This window comes from Oncorhynchus mykiss, chromosome 5, assembly GCF_057628025.1.
Source record: "Oncorhynchus mykiss isolate SJ-2025 chromosome 5, ASM5762802v1, whole genome shotgun sequence".
NCBI lineage: Eukaryota > Metazoa > Chordata > Actinopteri > Salmoniformes > Salmonidae > Oncorhynchus > Oncorhynchus mykiss.
Genome location: NC_143026.1, coordinates 1985306 through 2006122, shown reverse-complemented (window position 1 = coordinate 2006122; position 20817 = coordinate 1985306). Strand labels below are relative to the sequence as shown.

Sequence of the window (20817 nt, the reverse complement as noted above, 5' to 3'; positions counted from 1 at the left end):
AGACACACAGCCTGCTACTTTACGTTTGGGTTTGGTTAGACACACAGCCTGCTACTTTACATTTGGGTTTGGTTAGACACACAGCCTGCTACTTTGGGTTTGGTTGTGGTTAGACACACAGCCTGCTACTTTACATTTGGTTGTGGTTAGACACACAGCCTGCTACTTTGGGTTTGGTTGTGGTTAGACACACAGCCTGCTACTTTACATTTGGGTTTGGTTAGACACACAGCCTGCTACTTTACATTTGGTTGTGGTTAGACACACAGCCTGCTACTTTACATTTGGTTGTGGTTAGACACACAGCCTGCTACTTTGGGTTTGGTTGTGGTTAGTCACACAACCTGCTACTTTGTGTTTGGTTGTGGTTAGACACACAGCCTGCTACTTTACATTTGGGTTTGGTTAGACACACAGCCTGCTACTTTACATTTGGTTGTGGTTAGACACACAGCCTGCTACTTTGGGTTTGGTTGTGGTTAGACACACAGCCTGCTACTTTGTGTTTGGTTGTGGTTAGACACACAGCCTGCTACTTTGGGTTTGGGTGTGGTTAGACACACAGCCTGCTACTTTACGTTTGGTTGTGGTTAGACACACAGCCTGCTACTTTGGGTTTGGTTGTGGTTAGACACACAACCTGCTACTTTGTGTTTGGTTGTGGTTAGACACAGCCTGCTACTTTACATTTGGGTTTGGTTAGACACACAGCCTGCTACTTTACATTTGGGTTTGGTTAGACACACAGCCTGCTACTTTACATTTGGTTGTGGTTAGACACACAGCCTGCTACTTTGGGTTTGGTTGTGGTTAGTCACACAGCCTGCTACTTTGTGTTTGGTTGTGGTTAGACACACAGCCTGCTACTTTGGGTTTGGGTGTGGTTAGACACACAGCCTGCTACTTTGGGTTTGGATGTGGTTAGACACAGCCTGCTACTTTACGTTTGTTTGTGGTTAGTCACACAGCCTGCTACTTTACGTTTGGTTGTGGTTAGACACACAGCCTGCTACTTTGGGTTTGGATGTGGTTAGACACAGCCTGCTACTTTGGGTTTGGTTGTGGTTAGACACACAGCCTGCTACTTTACATTTGGTTGTGGTTAGACACACAGCCTGCTACTTTACATTTGGTTGTGGTTAGACACACAGCCTGCTACTTTACATTTGGTTGTGGTTAGACACACAGCCTGCTACTTTACATTTGGTTGTGGTTAGACACACAGCCTGCTGCTTTGGGTTTGGTTGTGGTTAGACACACAGCCTGCTACTTTACATTTGGGTTTGGTTAGACACACAGCCTGCTACTTTACATTTGGGTTCTCCCTGATGTTGTCTCTCCAGCTGGTGATAATGGCAGGGACCGTCCTGCTGGCCTACTACTTTGAGTTAGGTCAGGTTGTATTTAGGTTAGATTAGGTTGTGTTTGAGTTAGGTCAGGTTGTATTTAGGTTAGATTAGGGTTCCAGCCTGATATCTCCCTGTTGTCGTCTCTCTAGCTGGTGATAATGGCAGGGACCGTCCTGCTGGCCCACTACTTTGAGTTAGGTCAGGTTGTATTTAGGTTAGATTAGGGTTCCAGCCTGATATCTCCCTGATGTTGTCTCTCCAGCTGGTGATAATGGCAGGGACCGTCCTGCTGGCCTACTACTTTGTTAGGTCAGGTTGTATTTAGGTTAGATTAGGGTTCCAGCCTGATATCTCCCTGATGTTGTCTCTCCAGCTGGTGATAATGGCAGGGACCGTCCTGCTGGCCCACTACTTTGAGTTAGGTCAGGTTGTATTTAGGTTAGATTAGGGTTCCAGCCTGATATCTCCCTGATGTTGTCTCTCTAGCTGGTGATAATGGCAGGGACCGTCCTGCTGGCCTACTACTTTGAGTTAGGTCAGGTTGTATTTAGGTTAGATTAGGGTTCCAGCCTGATATCTCCCTGTTGTCGTCTCTCTAGCTGGTGATAATGGCAGGGACCGTCCTGCTGGCCCACTACTTTGAGTTAGGTCAGGTTGTATTTAGGTTAGATTAGGGTTCCAGCCTGATATCTCCCTGTTGTCGTCTCTCTAGCTGGTGATAATGGCAGGGACCGTCCTGCTGGCCTACTACTTTGAGTTAGGTCAGGTTGTATTTAGGTTAGATTAGGGTTCCAGCCTGATATCTCCCTGATGTTGTCTCTCCAGCTGGTGATAATGGCAGGGACCGTCCTGCTGGCCTACTACTTTGAGTTAGGTCAGGTTGTATTTAGGTTAGATTAGGGTTCCAGCCTGATATCTCCCTGATGTTGTCTCTCTAGCTGGTGATAATGGCAGGGACCGTCCTGCTGGCCCACTACTTTGAGTTAGGTCAGGTTGTATTTAGGTTAGATTAGGGTTCCAGCCTGATATCTCCCTGATGTTGTCTCTCCAGCTGGTGATAATGGCAGGGACCGTCCTGCTGGCCTACTACTTTGAGCTGACCGACACGTTCGGCATCCACGTCCAGGGGTTCTTCTGCAACGATGCTGACCTGATGAAGCCTTACCCCGGGGTGGACGAGAGCAGCTTCATCCCTCCCCTCATCCTCTACTGCGTGGTCGCCGCTGTTCCCACCACCATCGTGAGTACTAGGTTACTGACTGACTCTGTCTTGCTGGCTCTGCCCTCTGTCTCTGTCTGTCTCTCTCTCTCCTGTCTCTCTGCCCCCTCGCTCCTCTTTCTCTCTCTCTGTCACAATATGTGGCTTGGCTCCCATCGCCATCTTGAGTACAGTAACTGTTTTTCTGTCTTTTCGCTCTCGCTATCTTGCTTTCTCAGTAAATCATCTCACATTATCCTCCATTATCTTTGTATTATATATTTAATGAAAGTATATATCCTACTGATGGCTCTTAATTTAATCACTCTTTTGTGGTTGAGAATTTTCTTGTATTTGAGTTTTAAGAAGGCTTCTGAAGTTTAATTTCCACTTTTTTTTTTTTTTCAGACTTGATTTCCCCTCCTGAAAAATGTTATAAGGATTATTCCTCCTGCAGCAAACTGGCTCGAATTTAGATCCTGCATCTGTATTATTTACAGATCAAATGCTCCCATTAGCCTCATTTCTACTGAAATATTGATTTCTAGGTTTAATTATGACTGCTAGATTCACTGGAGGAAAAAAACAGATGTTTTTTGAAGACACTGAGGCACTGACACGGTTTCATTAGTTCAGATAATGAACACTAGATGGCACTGTTGCTACACTGTAGATCTACTGCCTACAGTTCGGCAGCAGCCATAGCAGCTCTACATGCCCGTCTGGTGCCAACACAGACTGCACCTTTATTTAACCAGGTAGGCAAGTTGAGAACAAGTTCTCATTTACAACTGCGACCTGGCCAAGATAAAGCAAAGCAGTTCGACACATACAACAGCACAGAGTTACACATGGAGTAAAACAAACGTACAGTCAATAATACAGTAGGAAAATATGTCTAGATACAATATGAGGTGAGATGAGGGAGGTAAAGGCAAAACAAAGGTCATCGTTGCGAAGTAAATACAATATAGCAAGTAAAACACTGGAATTACTAAGTCGCTTAGGATAAGTGTATGCTAAATAGTATATATTATTATTTATTGAGTGTGGGTGTAATGGTAGGCTACCTTGGGCAGCAGGTAGCCTAGTAGTTAACTGAAAGGTTGCTGGATTGAATCCCTGAGCTGACAAGGTAAGAATCTGTTGTTCTGCCCCTGAACAAGGTAGTTAACCCACTGTTCCCTGGTAGGCCGTCATTGTAAATGAGAACTTGTTCTCAACTAGCCTACCTGGTTATTTAAAGGTGAAATAAATAAATAAAAGTCATGTTCATGTGGGTGACCTCCGTGGGAATCAAACATATCCTGATGGTCTACCAACTGAACCACACAAGACCAACTAACACCTCCAGAGTAGTGGTACATTTTAGTCATTTATCAGACGCGCCTATCCAGAGTGACTTAGTGGCGTTATTTAAAGTGAGTAGTGATACCTTTAAGTAATTTTTTAAAAAGTGGCCAGTGATTTCAATCTGTGTGTTGGCAGCAGCCTCTCCGATAGCGATGGCTGTTTACAGTCTGATGGCCTTGATGGAAGCTGTTTTTCAGTCTCTCAGTCTCTGCTTTCATGCACCTGTACTGACCTCGCCTTCTGGATGATAGCGGGGTGAACAGGCAGTGGCTCGGGTGGTTGTTGTCCTTGATGATATTTTTGGCCTTCTTGTAACATCAGGTGCTGTTGGTGTCCTGGAGGGCAGGTTGTTTTGCCCTGGTGATGCGTTGGGCAGACCTCACTACCCTCTGGAGAGCCCTGTGGTTGAGTGCAGTGCAGTTGCCGTACCAGGTGGTGATACAGCCCGACGGGATGTTCTCGATTGTGCATCTGTAAAAGTTTGAGGGTTTTAGGTGACACAAGGGTTAGGGCTGGGTGTTAATGCTAATTTGTCGGGACATGGACTCTACAAGGTGTTGCAAGCGTTCCACAGGGATGCTGGCCCATGTTGACTCCGATGCTTCCCATAGTTGTCAAGTTGGCTGGATGTCCTTTGGTTGGTGGACCATTCTTGATACACACAGGAAACTTTATTGAGCATGAAAAACCCCAGCAGCATTGCAGCCTTGACACAAACTGTTGCTCCTGGCACCTACTACCAAACCCCGTTCAAAGGCACACTATTTTGTCTTTGTTCACCCTCTCTGTTAGATCAAGGCTCCTTTAACCTCCTCTCCTTCATCTACACAGCGATTGAAGTGGCTTTAACAAGTGACATCAATAAGGGATCATAGTTTTCACCTGATCTGTCTATGCCATGGAAAGAGCAGGTGTTCTTAATATTTTGTACACTGTCTGTCTTCAGATCTTCATCGGAGAGGTTTCCAAGTACAGTGGTTCTTCCTTTTTAAAAGTTGCTGCGTACTGCAGCACAGCTTGCGGGGTGCCGCAGAATTCTATGGCACGTTATTTAAGTGGCAGCCATTGTTGCCAGAATGCCGCAATTTACCACAATCTGCCACCATCTACCACAAACCGTCGCGGCATAAGCTCCAAACTTTTAAAGGAAGAACCACTGTACATCATGAAGTCCATCAGGGTGGAGGTTAGGCTCAATGTGTTTAACATTACCATGCATCTGTCTGTCATCAGATCTTCATCGGGGAGGTATCCATGTACATCATGAAGTCCACACGGGCGGTGCTACTAACCCAGGAGAAGACCATGGTGACGGGGAAGTGCTGCTACCTGAACGCCCTTACCAGGAGAGTCATCAGGTTTATTGGTTAGTTATTGGTGACCTACTGGTCATGTCAGTGGTGTTACTTGTATATTAGATGTTGAGCGTAGTTACATGTTGAGCAGCCAACTCTTAGCAAACTATTTTATAGTATTTTTTATTTTTTTATAAAACATGTCATTTAGCTGATATTCTTTTTCATAGCGACTTACTGCAGCAATTAGGTTTAAGTGCACATTGATAGATTTTTCACCTAGTCAGCTCAGGGATTTGAACCAGCAACCTTTGTTACTGGCCCACCTTCTCTTAACCATTAGGCTTTCATACAAACATCTGCTGCAGATTAACATGGGGCCCGTTCAGTTAGCGTGATTGAAGCTGTAGTTATGAGAGCAGTTTGGAACTCTCCAAGATGTCTTCACGGTTTCTACTGACGACCCTTCTCTCTAGTAGAACGTCTATTAGGGTGCTCAATGACACCGTGTCAGGGTGCTCAATGACACCGTGTCAGGGTGCTCAATGACACCTGTAGTGTCACACTAATGTACACTACACCTGTTAGTGCTCAATGACACCGTGTTACACTACGTCTGTTACAGTGCTGAATGACACCAAGTTACATTACGTCTGTGTTAAAATGCATCCCAAAATGGCACTGTATTCCTTACATAGTTCACTACTTTGACCAGCACACACAGGGCCCTGGACAAAAGTAGTGCACTGTGTAGGGAATGTGGTTCCATTTGGGACACAGTCCAGCCCATTGTTCTCTGTCTCTCCCTCCAGAACACAGGACCCCCCCAGACAGAGGGGCACCACCATGCTCAGAGTATTACAATATAAAGAGCAGATAATAAGTCATATTTCATGAACATTGGAAATGAAGCATTTAGTTTCATGTCTCTATCTTTTCTCTCTCTGTTCGTCTCTCTCTCTCTCTCCAGGTGTGTTTGCGTTTGGTCTGTTTGCGACAGACATCTTTGTAAATGCGGGGCAGGTGGTGACGGGCAACCTGGCGCCGTACTTCCTGTCTGTGTGTAAGCCCAACTACACCGGCACCGAGTGTCGCTTCAACCACCAGTTCATCTCCAACGGTAACATCTGTACCGGCAGCCCGGTCGTCGTGGAGAAGGCTCGACGCTCCTTCCCTTCCAAAGACGCGTCGCTCAGCGTCTACTCTGCTGTCTACGTCACGGTGAGTTTTACTGACCCTAACCCTCGCTCAGCGTCTACTCTGCTGTCTATGTCACGGTGAGTTTTACTGACCCTAACCCTCGCTCAGCGTCTACTCTGCTGTCTACGTCACTGTGAGGGTTATGATAATCAGAATGAGTATTACAGTAGAATGTAGTCATTGTTACTCTGCTGTCTACGTCACTGTGAGGGTTATGATAATCAGAATGAGTATTACAGTAGAATGTAGTCATTGTTACTCTGCTGTCTACGTCACTGTGTGAGGGTTATGATAATCAGAATGAGTATTACAGTAGAATGTAGTCATTGTTACTCTGCTGTCTACGTCACTGTGAGGGTTATGATAATCAGTGAGTATTACAGTAGAATGTAGTCATTGTTACTCTCCTGTGTATGTCACTGTGAGGTTTATGATAATCAGAATGAGTATTACAGTAGAATGTAGTCATTGTTACTCTGCTGTCTACGTCACTGTGAGGGTTATGATAATCAGAATGAGTATTACAGTAGAATGTAGTCATTGTTACTCGGCTGTCTGCGTCACTGTGAGGGTTATGATAATCAGAATGAGTATTACAGTAGAATGTAGTCATTGTTACTCGGCTGTCTGCGTCACTGTGAGGGTTATGATAATCAGAATGAGTATTACGGTAGAATGTAGTCATTGTTACTCGGCTGTCTGCGTCACTGTGAGGGTTATGATAATCAGAATGAGTATTACAGTAGAATGTAGTCATTGTTACTCGGCTGTCTGCGTCACTGTGAGGGTTATGATAATCAGAATGAGTATTACAGTAGAATGTAGTCATTGTTACTCGGCTGTCTGCGTCACTGTGAGGGTTATGATAATCAGAATGAGTATTACAGTAGAATGTAGTCATTGTTACTCGGCTGTCTGCGTCACTGTGAGGGTTATGATAATCAGAATGAGTATTACAGTAGAATGTAGTCATTGTTACTCTGCTGTCTACGTCACTGTGAGGGTTATGATAATCAGTGAGTATTACAGTAGAATGTAGTCATTGTTACTCTGCTGTGTATGTCACTGTGAGGTTTATGATAATCAGAATGAGTATTACAGTAGAATGTAGTCATTGTTACTCTGCTGTCTACGTCACTGTGTGAGGGTTATGATAATCAGAATGAGTATTACAGTAGAATGTAGTCATTGTTACTCTGCTGTCTACGTCACTGTGAGGGTTATGATAATCAGTGAGTATTACAGTAGAATGTAGTCATTGTTACTCTCCTGTGTATGTCACTGTGAGGTTTATGATAATCAGAATGAGTATTACAGTAGAATGTAGTCATTGTTACTCTGCTGTCTACGTCACTGTGAGGGTTATGATAATCAGTGAGTATTACAGTAGAATGTAGTCATTGTTACTCTGCTGTGTATGTCACTGTGAGGTTTATGATAATCAGAATGAGTATTACAGTAGAATGTAGTCATTGTTACTCTGCTGTCTACGTCACTGTGAGGGTTATGATAATCAGAATGAGTATTACAGTAGAATGTAGTCATTGTTACTCGGCTGTCTACGTCACTGTGAGGGTTATGATAATCAGAATGAGTATTACAGTAGAATGTAGTCATTGTTACTCTGCTGTCTACGTCACTGTGAGGGTTATGATAATCAGAATGAGTATTACAGTAGAATGTAGTCATTGTTACTCTGCTGTCTACGTCACTGTGAGGGTTATGATAATCAGAATGAGTATTACAGTAGAATGTAGTCATTGTTACTCGGCTGTTTATGTCACTGTGAGGGTTATGATAATCAGAATGAGTATTACAGTCGGCAGCATAGTAGTATTGCATGTAGTCATTGTTACTCTGCTGTCTGCGTCACTGTGTACTGATGGAACTGGCCCAACTTTATTATGATGATGGAGACATTTTTAGCTTGGGCAGACACCATAGAGACAGTTACTACTTCTAATCATGTCTCTCCCTGCCTCTCCCTGTCTCTCCCTGTTCCAGATGTACATCACTAGCACCATAAAGACTAAGAGTAGTCGCCTGGCCAAACCGGTGCTGTGCCTGGGCACCCTCTGTACAGCCTTCCTCGCCGGGCTCAACCGGGTCTCGGAGTACCGGAACCACTGTTCTGATGTCATCGCTGGGTTCATCCTTGGTAGCTGTATCGCTCTCTTCCTGGTGAGGACTAACGGTCGTTTTATCTGGTTGTGTTGATCTCTTTTAGCACATAATGGGAGCTGATCTTCCTGATGAGGACGTCTTGTATTCCTATTGGTCAAAATCTTCCTCGGCATCTAAATGGTTCTTACTGGCAATATTCCCTCTAAGCTGCGTGCCACGCAGAAGAAATATCAGAGAAGCACGAGATTGAACTTAACTTTCTACAGTTTTCCCCCTTAGTTAATTAACATTATCAATGTTTCCCTTTACTGTGGGAATTGTGATCAAAGCAATAGTAGCCACTTTCAATGTAACATACCAAAATGAAATATGCCAGATTTAGTATGCAAAACTAACTGCAAGATATTATTTTTTCTGCATTGACATGCAGGACTCACTCTACTCAGACCGGTGCACCATATCCAATCAGAACTGCAGGAAGCCTATATGCATGTAGTCCATTGCCATATATGGATCTGAGTAGGATTCTATTGCATTGACATGCAGGACTCACTCTACTCAGACCGGTGCACCATATCCAATCAGAACTGCAGGAAGCCTATATGCATGTAGTCCATTGCCATATATGGATCTGTGTCATTGACTTTGAACTGGACTGTGTTTACAGCATGAGCAGTCGTGAGTAGATGCACTTGCTTTGAGATCGAAGTGAGAGCTGCATGTTGCCACGTGGGCACATTTTGTTCATATTATTTGCTAGTTAGTGAGTTATTAGTCCAGTTATAGATCATTTCTTGTCAACGATAAGGCAGTGATTGCTTCCTCCAAGAGCACAAAATGTGTACATTTCTAGACACCTTTGAAAAGCCAGTCAGGTAAATAGCTTGTTTTTTTCTCTTAAAGGGGCAGTGTTGTATTTGAGACAGTCTTGAATAAGCTAAGTAGCCAATAGGCAGAGGGTAGCATAATTTGTCTGATTCTCTGTAATAATGGAATGGGAATAACAATGCATTTTCATTTAACAACACATGTTCAGTCACCTCCTTGTCTGAAGGACAAGTGGATAAACTTGTTAATGTGAAGCCCTGCATGTTTTTTGTTTTAAATCTCATGGAATGTAGACCTACATTGAACACCACACATTGGCTCCTACTGTAGGCTGAATGATAGAACAGATATTTCCATGGTAAAATGTTACGGGATGCATTTTCTCTATTGTTTTTGATGGTAGGCCTCTCTGGTAGGTCTACATTATGATCAAATAGCCACAGAATCCTACTTGGACACTGTTACAACTGTAACCTAAAGCAGGTTCAACCTCAAGGTATATAGTAAAAGCACACTGGAAGTTACACAACATTTTCACATTGTTGAAGTGTGCGCTCAGCAGACCAGAAATTTGCTCAGTGCCAAAATATTTGAGTTGACACATTGGCACGGGTGAATTTTCTAAATAGATCAAATGTATTGATTGGCCAGTGGCTCTTCTCGTGGATATGTAGTCATGGAGATGGGATCCTGTAACCCTGGGAACCCTAATACTGTTCAGCCTTTTGCTCTGTGACGTTTTCATGTCAGGGAATGTTTCAGTGACGTTGTGTCTCCTTCAGGGTATCTGTGTGGTGAACAACTTTAAAGGAACCCACTCCCCTCCTGCCAAACAGAAGAGTGAAGATTACCGTGGTCTCCCTCTAATGACCTTCCCCCGCATCCAGAGCCCCCTGCAGACACTCAACGCACAGGTAACTTAACACCACTGTTCAATACTACTGCACAGGTAAACCCACTTAACACTGCTGTTCAATACTACTGCACAGGTAACCACTTAACACCACTGTTCAATACTACTGCACAGGTAACCACTTAACACCACTGTTCAATACTACTGCACAGGTAACCACTTAACACTACTGTTCAATACTACTGCACAGGTAACCACTTAACACTACTGTTCAATACTACTGCACAGGTAACCACTTAACACCACTGTTCAATACTACTGCACAGGTAACCACTTAACACCACTGTTCAATATTACTACAGAGGCCATCACCTGCTTTACTATTCAGACACTGTACCGGGGCCACCAGACACTGTACCGAGGCCACCAGACACTGTACCGAGGCCACCAGACACTGTACCGAGGCCACCAGACACTGTACCGAGGCCACCAGACACTGTACCGAGGCCATCACCTGCTTTACTATTCAGACACTGTACCGAGGCCACCAGACACTGTACCGAGGCCACCAGACACTGTACCGAGGCCACCAGACACTGTACCGAGGCCACCAGACACTGTACCGAGGCCATCTGCTTTACTATTCAGATACTGTACCGAGGCCATCAGATACTGTACCGAGGCCATCGGATACTGTACCGAGGCCATCGCCTGCCTTACTATTCAGACACTGTACCGAGGCCATCAGACACTGTACCGAGGCCATCAGACACTGTACCGAGGCCATCAGACACTGTACTGAGGCCATCTGCTTTACTATTCAGATACTGTACCGAGGCCATCTGCTTTACTATTCAGATACTGTACCGAGGCCATTGCCTGCTTTGCTATTCAGATACTGTACCGAGGCCATCTGCTTTACTATTCAGATACTGTACCGAGGCCATCGGATACTGTACCGAGGCCATCGGATACTGTACCAAGGCCATCTCCTGCTTTGCTATTCAGATACTGTACCGAGGCCATCGGATACTGTACCGAGGCCATCGGATACTGTACCGAGGCCATCGGATACTGTACCGAGGCCATCGGATACTGTACCGAAGCCATCGGATACTGTACCGAGGCCATCGCCTGCTTTGCTATTCAGATACTGTACCGAGGCCATCGGATACTGTACCGAGGCCATCGCCTGCTTTGCTATTCAGATACTGTACCGAGGCCATCAGATACTGTACCAAGGCCATCTGCTTTACTATTCAGATACTGTAACGAGGCCATCTGCTTTACTATTCAGATACTGTACCGAGGCCATCAGATACTGTACCGAGGCCATCAGATACTGTGCCGAGGCCATCAGATGCTGTACCGAGGCTATCGCCTGCTTTGCTATTCAGATACTGTACCGAGGCCATCAGATACTGTACCGAGGCCATCGGATACTGTACCGAGGCCATCGCCTGCTTTGCTATTCAGATACTGTACCGAGGCCATCTGCTTTACTATTCAGATACTGTACCGAGGCCATCAGATACTGTACCGAGGCCATCGCCTGCTTTGCTATTCAGATACTTTAACGAGGCCATCGCCTGCTTTACTATTCAGATACTGTACCGAGGCCATCTGCTTTACTATTCAGATACTGTACCGAGGCCATCTGCTTTACTATTCAGATACTGTACCGAGGCCATCAGATACTGTACCGAGGCCATCGCCTGCTTTGCTATTCAGATACTGTACCGAGGCCATCGGATACTGTACCGAGGCCATCGGATACTGTACCGAGGCCATCGCCTGCTTTGCTATTCAGATACTGTACCGAGGCCATCGGATACTGTACCGAGGCCATCGGATACTGTACCGAGGCCATCGGATACTGTACCGAGGCCATCGGATACTGTACCGAGGCCATCGCCTGCCTTACTATTCAGACACTGTACCGAGGCCATCAGACACTGTACCGAGGCCATCATCTGCTTTACTATTCAGATACTCTACCGAGGCCATCTGCTTTACTATTCAGATACTGTACCGAGGCCATCAGATACTGTACCGAGGCCATCAGATACTGTACCGAGGCCATCAGATACTGTACCGAGGCCATCGCCTGCTTTGCTATTCAGATAATGTACCGAGGCCATCGGATACTGTACCGAGGCCATCGGATACTGTACCGAGGCCATCGGATACTGTACCGAGGCCATCGGATACTGTACCGAGGCCAACGGATACTGTACCGAGGCCAACGGATACTGTACCGAGGCCATCGGATACTGTACCGAGGCCATCGGATACTGTACCGAGGCCATCGCCTGCCTTACTATTCAGACACTGTACCGAGGCCATCAGACACTGTACCGAGGCCATCATCTGCTTTACTATTCAGATACTCTACCGAGGCCATCTGCTTTACTATTCAGATACTGTACCGAGGCCATCAGATACTGTACCGAGGCCATCAGATACTGTACCGAGGCCATCAGATTCTGTACCGAGGCCATCGCCTGCTTTGCTATTCAGATACTGTACCGAGGCCATCGGATACTGTACCGAGGCCATCGGATACTGTACCGAGGCCATCGCCTGCTTTGCTATTCAGATACTGTACCGAGGCCATCGGATACTGTACCGAGCGGGGCCATCGGATACTGTACCGAGCAGGGCCATCGGATACTGTACCGAGCGGGACCATCGGATACTGTACCGAGCGGGGCCATCGGATACTGTACCGAGCGGGGCCATCGGATACTGTACCGAGCGGGGCCATCGGATACTGTACCGAGCGGGGCCATCGGATACTGTACCGAGCGGGGCCATCGGATACTGTACCGAGCGGGGCCATCGGATACTGTACCGGGGCCATCGCCTGCTTTGCTATTCGGATACTGTACCGGGGCCATCGGATACTGTACCATCGGATACTGTACCGGGGCCATCGGATACTGTACCGGGGCCATCGGATACTGTACCGGGGCCATCGGATACTGTACCGAGGCCATCGGATACTGTACCGGGGCCATCGGATACTGTACCATCGGATACTGTACCGGGGCCATCGGATACTGTACCGGGGCCATCGGATACTGTATCGGGGCCATCGGATACTGTACCGGGGCTATCGCCTGCTTTGCTATTCAGATACTGTACCGAGGCCATCGGATACTGTACCGAGGCCATCGGATACTGTACCGAGGCCATCGGATACTGTACCGGGGCCATCGGATACTGTACCGAGGCCATCGGATACTGTACCGGGGCCATCGCCTGCTTTGCTATTCAGATACTGTACCGAGGCCATCTGCTTTACTATTCAGATACTGTACCGAGGCCATCAGATACTGTACCGAGGCCATCGCCTGCTTTGCTATTCAGATACTGTAACGAGGCCATCGCCTGCTTTACTATTCAGATACTGTACCGAGGCCATCTGCTTTACTATTCAGATACTGTACCGAGGCCATCTGCTTTACTATTCAGATACTGTACCGAGGCCATCAGATACTGTACCGAGGCCATCGCCTGCTTTGCTATTCAGATACTGTACCGAGGCCATCGGATACTGTACCGAGGCCATCGGATACTGTACCGAGGCCATCGCCTGCTTTGCTATTCAGATACTGTACCGAGGCCATCGGATACTGTACCGAGGCCATCGGATACTGTACCGAGGCCATCGGATACTGTACCGAAGCCATCGGATACTGTACCGAGGCCATCACCTGCTTTACTATTCAGACACTGTACCGGGGCCACCAGACACTGTACCGAGGCCACCAGACACTGTACCGAGGCCACCAGACACTGTACCGAGGCCACCAGACACTGTACCGAGGCCACCAGACACTGTACCGAGGCCATCACCTGCTTTACTATTCAGACACTGTACCGAGGCCACCAGACACTGTACCGAGGCCACCAGACACTGTACCGAGGCCACCAGACACTGTACCGAGGCCACCAGACACTGTACCGAGGCCACCAGACACTGTACCGAGGCCATCTGCTTTACCATTCAGATACTGTACCGAGGCCATCAGATACTGTACCGAGGCCATCGGATACTGTACCGAGGCCATCGCCTGCCTTACTATTCAGACACTGTACCGAGGCCATCAGACACTGTACCGAGGCCATCAGACACTGTACTGAGGCCATCTGCTTTACTATTCAGATACTGTACCGAGGCCATCTGCTTTACTATTCAGATACTGTACCGAGGCCATCTGCTTTACTATTCAGATACTGTACCGAGGCCATTGCCTGCTTTGCTATTCAGATACTGTACCGAGGCCATCTGCTTTACTATTCAGATACTGTACCGAGGCCATTGCCTGCTTTGCTATTCAGCTACTGTACCGAGGCCATCTGCTTTACTATTCAGATACTGTACCGAGGCCATCGGATACTGTACCGAGGCCATCGGATACTGTACCAAGGCCATCTCCTGCTTTGCTATTCAGATAATGTACCGAGGCCATCGGATACTGTACCGAGGCCATCGGATACTGTACCGAGGCCATCGGATACTGTACCGAGGCCATCGGATACTGTACCGAAGCCATCGGATACTGTACCGAGGCCATCGCCTGCTTTGCTATTCAGATACTGTACCGAGGCCATCGGATACTGTACCGAGGCCATCGCCTGCTTTGCTATTCAGATACTGTACCGAGGCCATCAGATACTGTACCAAGGCCATCTGCTTTACTATTCAGATACTGTAACGAGGCCATCTGCTTTACTATTCAGATACTGTACCGAGGCCATCAGATACTGTACCGAGGCCATCAGATACTGTGCCGAGGCCATCAGATGCTGTACCGAGGCTATCGCCTGCTTTGCTATTCAGATACTGTACCGAGGCCATCAGATACTGTACCGAGGCCATCGGATACTGTACCGAGGCCATCGCCTGCTTTGCTATTCAGATACTGTACCGAGGCCATCTGCTTTACTATTCAGATACTGTACCGTGGCCATCAGATACTGTACCGAGGCCATCGCCTGCTTTGCTATTCAGATACTGTAACGAGGCCATCGCCTGCTTTACTATTCAGATACTGTACCGAGGCCATCTGCTTTACTATTCAGATACTGTACCGAGGCCATCTGCTTTACTATTCAGATACTGTACCGAGGCCATCAGATACTGTACCGAGGCCATCGCCTGCTTTGCTATTCAGATACTGTACCGAGGCCATCGGATACTGTACCGAGGCCATCGGATACTGTACCGAGGCCATCGGATACTGTACCGAGGCCATCGCCTGCTTTGCTATTCAGATACTGTACCGAGGCCATCGGATACTGTACCGAGGCCATCGGATACTGTACCGAGGCCATCGGATACTGTACCGAGGCCATCGGATACTGTACCGAGGCCATCGCCTGCCTTACTATTCAGACACTGTACCGAGGCCATCAGACACTGTACCGAGGCCATCATCTGCTTTACTATTCAGATACTCTACCGAGGCCATCTGCTTTACTATTCAGATACTGTACCGAGGCCATCAGATACTGTACCGAGGCCATCAGATACTGTACCGAGGCCATCAGATACTGTACCGAGGCCATCGCCTGCTTTGCTATTCAGATAATGTACCGAGGCCATCGGATACTGTACCGAGGCCATCGGATACTGTACCGAGGCCATCGGATACTGTACCGAGGCCATCGGATACTGTACCGAGGCCATCGGATACTGTACCGAGGCCAACGGATACTGTACCGAGGCCAACGGATACTGTACCGAGGCCATCGGATACTGTACCGAGGCCATCGGATACTGTACCGAGGCCATCGCCTGCCTTACTATTCAGACACTGTACCGAGGCCATCAGACACTGTACCGAGGCCATCATCTGCTTTACTATTCAGATACTCTACCGAGGCCATCTGCTTTACTATTCAGATACTGTACCGAGGCCATCAGATACTGTACCGAGGCCATCAGATACTGTACCGAGGCCATCAGATTCTGTACCGAGGCCATCGCCTGCTTTGCTATTCAGATACTGTACCGAGGCCATCGGATACTGTACCGAGGCCATCGGATACTGTACCGAGGCCATCGCCTGCTTTGCTATTCAGATACTGTACCGAGGCCATCGGATACTGTACCGAGCGGGGCCATCGGATACTGTACCGAGCAGGGCCATCGGATACTGTACCGAGCGGGACCATCGGATACTGTACCGAGCGGGGCCATCGGATACTGTACCGAGCGGGGCCATCGGATACTGTACCGAGCGGGGCCATCGGATACTGTACCGAGCGGGGCCATCGGATACTGTACCGAGCGGCGCCATCGGATACTGTACCGAGCGGGGCCATCGGATACTGTACCGAGCGGGGCCATCGGATACTGTACCGAGCGGGGCCATCGCCTGCTTTGCTATTCGGATACTGTATCGGGGCCATCGGATACTGTACCGGGGCTATCGCCTGCTTTGCTATTCGGATACTGTACCGGGGCCATCGGATACTGTACCATCGGATACTGTACCGGGGCCATCGGATACTGTATCGGGGCCATCAGATACTGTACCGAGGCCATCGCCTGCTTTGCTATTCAGATACTGTACCGAGGCCATCGGATACTGTACCGAGGCCATCGGATACTGTACCGAGGCCATCGGATACTGTACCGGGGCCATCGGATACTGATACTGTTTGCTATTCAGATAATGTACCGAGGCCATCGGATACTGTACCGAGGCCATCGGATACTGTACCGAGGCCATCGGATACTGTACCGAGGCCATCGGATACTGTACCGAGGCCATCGGATACTGTACCGAGGCCAACGGATACTGTACCGAGGCCAACGGATACTGTACCGAGGCCATCGGATACTGTACCGAGGCCATCGGATACTGTACCGAGGCCATCGCCTGCCTTACTATTCAGACACTGTACCGAGGCCATCAGACACTGTACCGAGGCCATCATCTGCTTTACTATTCAGATACTCTACCGAGGCCATACTATTCAGATACTGTACCGAGGCCATCAGATACTGTACCGAGGCCATCGCCTGCTTTGCTATTCAGATACTGTACCGAGGCCATCGGATACTGTACCGAGGCCATCGGATACTGTACCGAGGCCATCGCCTGCTTTGCTATTCAGATACTGTACCGAGGCCATCGGATACTGTACCGAGGCCATCGGATACTGTACCGAGGCCATCGGATACTGTACCGAGGCCATCGGATACTGTACCGAGGCCATCGCCTGCCTTACTATTCAGACACTGTACCGAGGCCATCAGACACTGTACCGAGGCCATCATCTGCTTTACTATTCAGATACTCTACCGAGGCCATCTGCTTTACTATTCAGATACTGTACCGAGGCCATCAGATACTGTACCGAGGCCATCAGATACTGTACCGAGGCCATCAGATACTGTACCGAGGCCATCGGATACTGTACCGAGGCCAACGGATACTGTACCGAGGCCAACGGATACTGTACCGAGGCCAACGGATACTGTACCGAGGCCAACGGATACTGTACCGAGGCCAACGGATACTGTACCGAGGCCATCGGATACTGTACCGAGGCCATCGGATACTGTACCGAGGCCATCGGATACTGTACCGAGGCCATCGGATACTGTACCGAGGCCATCGGATACTGTACCGAGGCCATCGCCTGCCTTACTATTCAGACACTGTACCGAGGCCATCAGACACTGTACCGAGGCCATCATCTGCTTTACTATTCAGATACTCTACCGAGGCCATCTGCTTTACTATTCAGATACTGTACCGAGGCCATCAGATACTGTACCGAGGCCATCGGATACTGTACCGAGGCCATCGGATACTGTACCGAGGCCATCGCCTGCTTTGCTATTCAGATACTGTACCGAGGCCATCGGATACTGTACCGAGCGGGGCCATCGGATACTGTACCGAGCAGGGCCATCGGATACTGTACCGAGCGGGACCATCGGATACTGTACCGAGCGGGGCCATCGGATACTGTACCGAGCGGGGCCATCGGATACTGTACCGAGCGGGGCCATCGGATACTGTACCGAGCGGGGCCATCGGATACTGTACCGAGCGGGGCCATCGGATACTGTACCGAGCGGGGCCATCGGATACTGTACCGGGGCCATCGCCTGCTTTGCTATTCGGATACTGTACCGGGGCCATCGGATACTGTACCATCGGATACTGTACCGAGGCCATCGGATACTGTACCGGGGCCATCGGATACTGTACCGGGGCCATCGCCTGCTTTGCTATTCGGATACTGTACCGGGGCCATCGGATACTGTACCATCGGATACTGTACCGGGGCCATCGGATACTGTACCGGGGCCATCGGATACTGTATCGGGGCCATCGGATACTGTACCGGGGCTATCGCCTGCTTTGCTATTCAGATACTGTACCGAGGCCATCGGATACTGTACCGAGGCCATCGGATACTGTACCGAGGCCATCGGATACTGTACCGGGGCCATCGGATACTGTACCGAGGCCATCGGATACTGTACCGGGGCCATCGGATACTGTACCGAGGCCATCGGATACTGTACCGGGGCCATCGCCTGCTTTGCTATTCATCTGCTGTACTTTTTAATGTGTGGGTCTTTCATTTCTTTGTCAGGATATATTTTCTCAGGTTTAGGGTGTACATGAATACACATCCATCTACTTTACCCTGTACATGTAACTGCCTAAAATAATGGAAACACTTGCGTAAATGAGGGCTAGAAAGTATATTGAAAGCAGGTGTTTCACACAGGTGTGGAGTTAATTAAGCAATTACAATCCCATCATGCTTAGGGTCATGTATAAAAATGATGGGCCATTATTTTGGCTACCATGGCTATGCCCCCATAGGATGTCCCCATCCACAGGTACGAGTCGTCACTGAATGCGTTGATGAACATGAAAACGATGTAAAACATATGCCATGGTCGTCAGTGACCAGATCTCAACCCAATTGGACACTTATGGGAGTTTCTGAAGTGGTGCCTGAGACGGCGTTTCCCACCACCATCAATAAAACACCAAAATATTGAATATTTCATGGAAGAATGGATGTCTCATCCCTTCCAGACACTTGTAGAATCTGTGCCAAGGTGCATTGAAGCTGTTCTGGCTGGTGGTGGCCCAACGCCCTATTAAGACACTTTATGTTGGCAGTTACCTATGCTTCGGTATATGCCTCAATTTTTTGTTTAAATTCAGTATATGCCAAAACATTTTCTTAGTTGCTTATGAAATTCTTAACAAAAATGCCTCTGTCTTCCAGAATCTTAGTTTTGCTGGTCTTGTCAAGTTTGGGATATGCGTACCTCACTCGCTTGCTTTATGTTTGCTGGACATCAACCACAGTATAAACCAACATTCCCCCTTCTGTCTTTCAGAACCATTCGGCATCGATGACCGAGGTCACATGACTAGCGGGGACCGAGGGGGGTCAGCACCGGGTCACCTTTGCGTCTCCTCAACACATCTTCTAGGCACAATGTTTTGTACTGTCATACTACTACTGTAAAAAAAGGACAGTATTCTGGTGTAACTAGTTAGAGGCTGATGTTTTGTACATTTTTGTATAAGGGAGTATGTGCTGTAGCCTACCTAATCCTGAAGATGTTATTACTGTAGGTCTGACCTAGGGTTGTAAAATAATAAGCAGGAAATCTGTGAATCCTCCTGGGATTTCTGGGAAACCTGGGAACTTTGGTCCGAACTGAACTGTCTGTCAAGACTGACTTACTTTCCTCCTCTCTCTCTCATGTTTTACATCACAAAGTAAATCTAATATGCAGTATTTAATGTTATGGAAATATTGATGTCATTCTGTGGGATTTGTACAAATACTTCTATCTATTCTGTTTGACTAAAGTTTTTTTTTTTTTTTTTAATCGCTGTAAAATATTTTCACTTTTTTTTTGTTTTTTTTTCTGGCTGCCGTTTTTCAGGAATGTTTTTGGTATTCATAATGTTTGTGGTATAGGGAAAAAAAAACATCTCATTGACTTGTGACTTGGTGTGGTATTGTTTTCCTTCATGGCAGAATACAGAAGCTGCCATTCTCTCAGCATGGAACTAAACAGTTGAACTGTTTGAATAGATATTTGTATAGTGTATTTCTTTGAAAAATACATATTTATTTAGAAATGCTGCATATATTTTTCTTGATTTGTGAACAAAATAAATAGTCCATAGCAGAGTATCAATTGTGTGGGCATTTTATTCCAAACCTCAACAGTCTTTGTTGGCCTTTCTACAATGGGTGGGTCTTCCTGAATGCTGATTTGGTTAAAAGCTCATTCCAGCTGGTGTCTAATCCACAAATTACCACCGGCTAAATCTATGACGTTAAAATGCCTATTTACTCTGTTCCATCTGACTGCGCAATCCACTGTCTCATCAGCCCAGCCAGGCAATTTATAAACTTGATCTCCACTATAAAAAGCGCATAGACATTATCTCACATTTCTTTTAGACTAACATTTAGTTAAACAGAGGAGATTGGTATAAACCTTGCTGTCTGTCTCTGACATTTACAACATTGTTTCAAGATTCAAATTCCAGTGGTCCCATAGTAATGAATGTGTCAAATCCTGACACAGGCAACGTT

At 47.4% G+C, this 20817-nt stretch overlaps 1 protein-coding gene across 1 annotated transcript in view; it reads left to right on the top strand.

The window, feature by feature from the left end:
• The window catches only part of LOC110523109 (phospholipid phosphatase-related protein type 1), a 31086-nt gene extending 10677 nt beyond the window's left edge, over nt 1–20409 (top strand). The window contains exons 3-8 of the mRNA XM_090236601.1: nt 2401–2589; nt 5134–5266; nt 6166–6416; nt 8400–8576; nt 10130–10261; nt 19598–20409. Coding sequence (XP_090092727.1) covers nt 2401–2589; nt 5134–5266; nt 6166–6416; nt 8400–8576; nt 10130–10261; nt 19598–19630 — 915 coding nt within the window. The 3' untranslated portion in view covers nt 19631–20409. The remainder of the gene's footprint in view (nt 1–2400; nt 2590–5133; nt 5267–6165; nt 6417–8399; nt 8577–10129; nt 10262–19597) is intronic.
• The last annotated feature ends 408 nt before the right edge of the window (nt 20410–20817 follow it).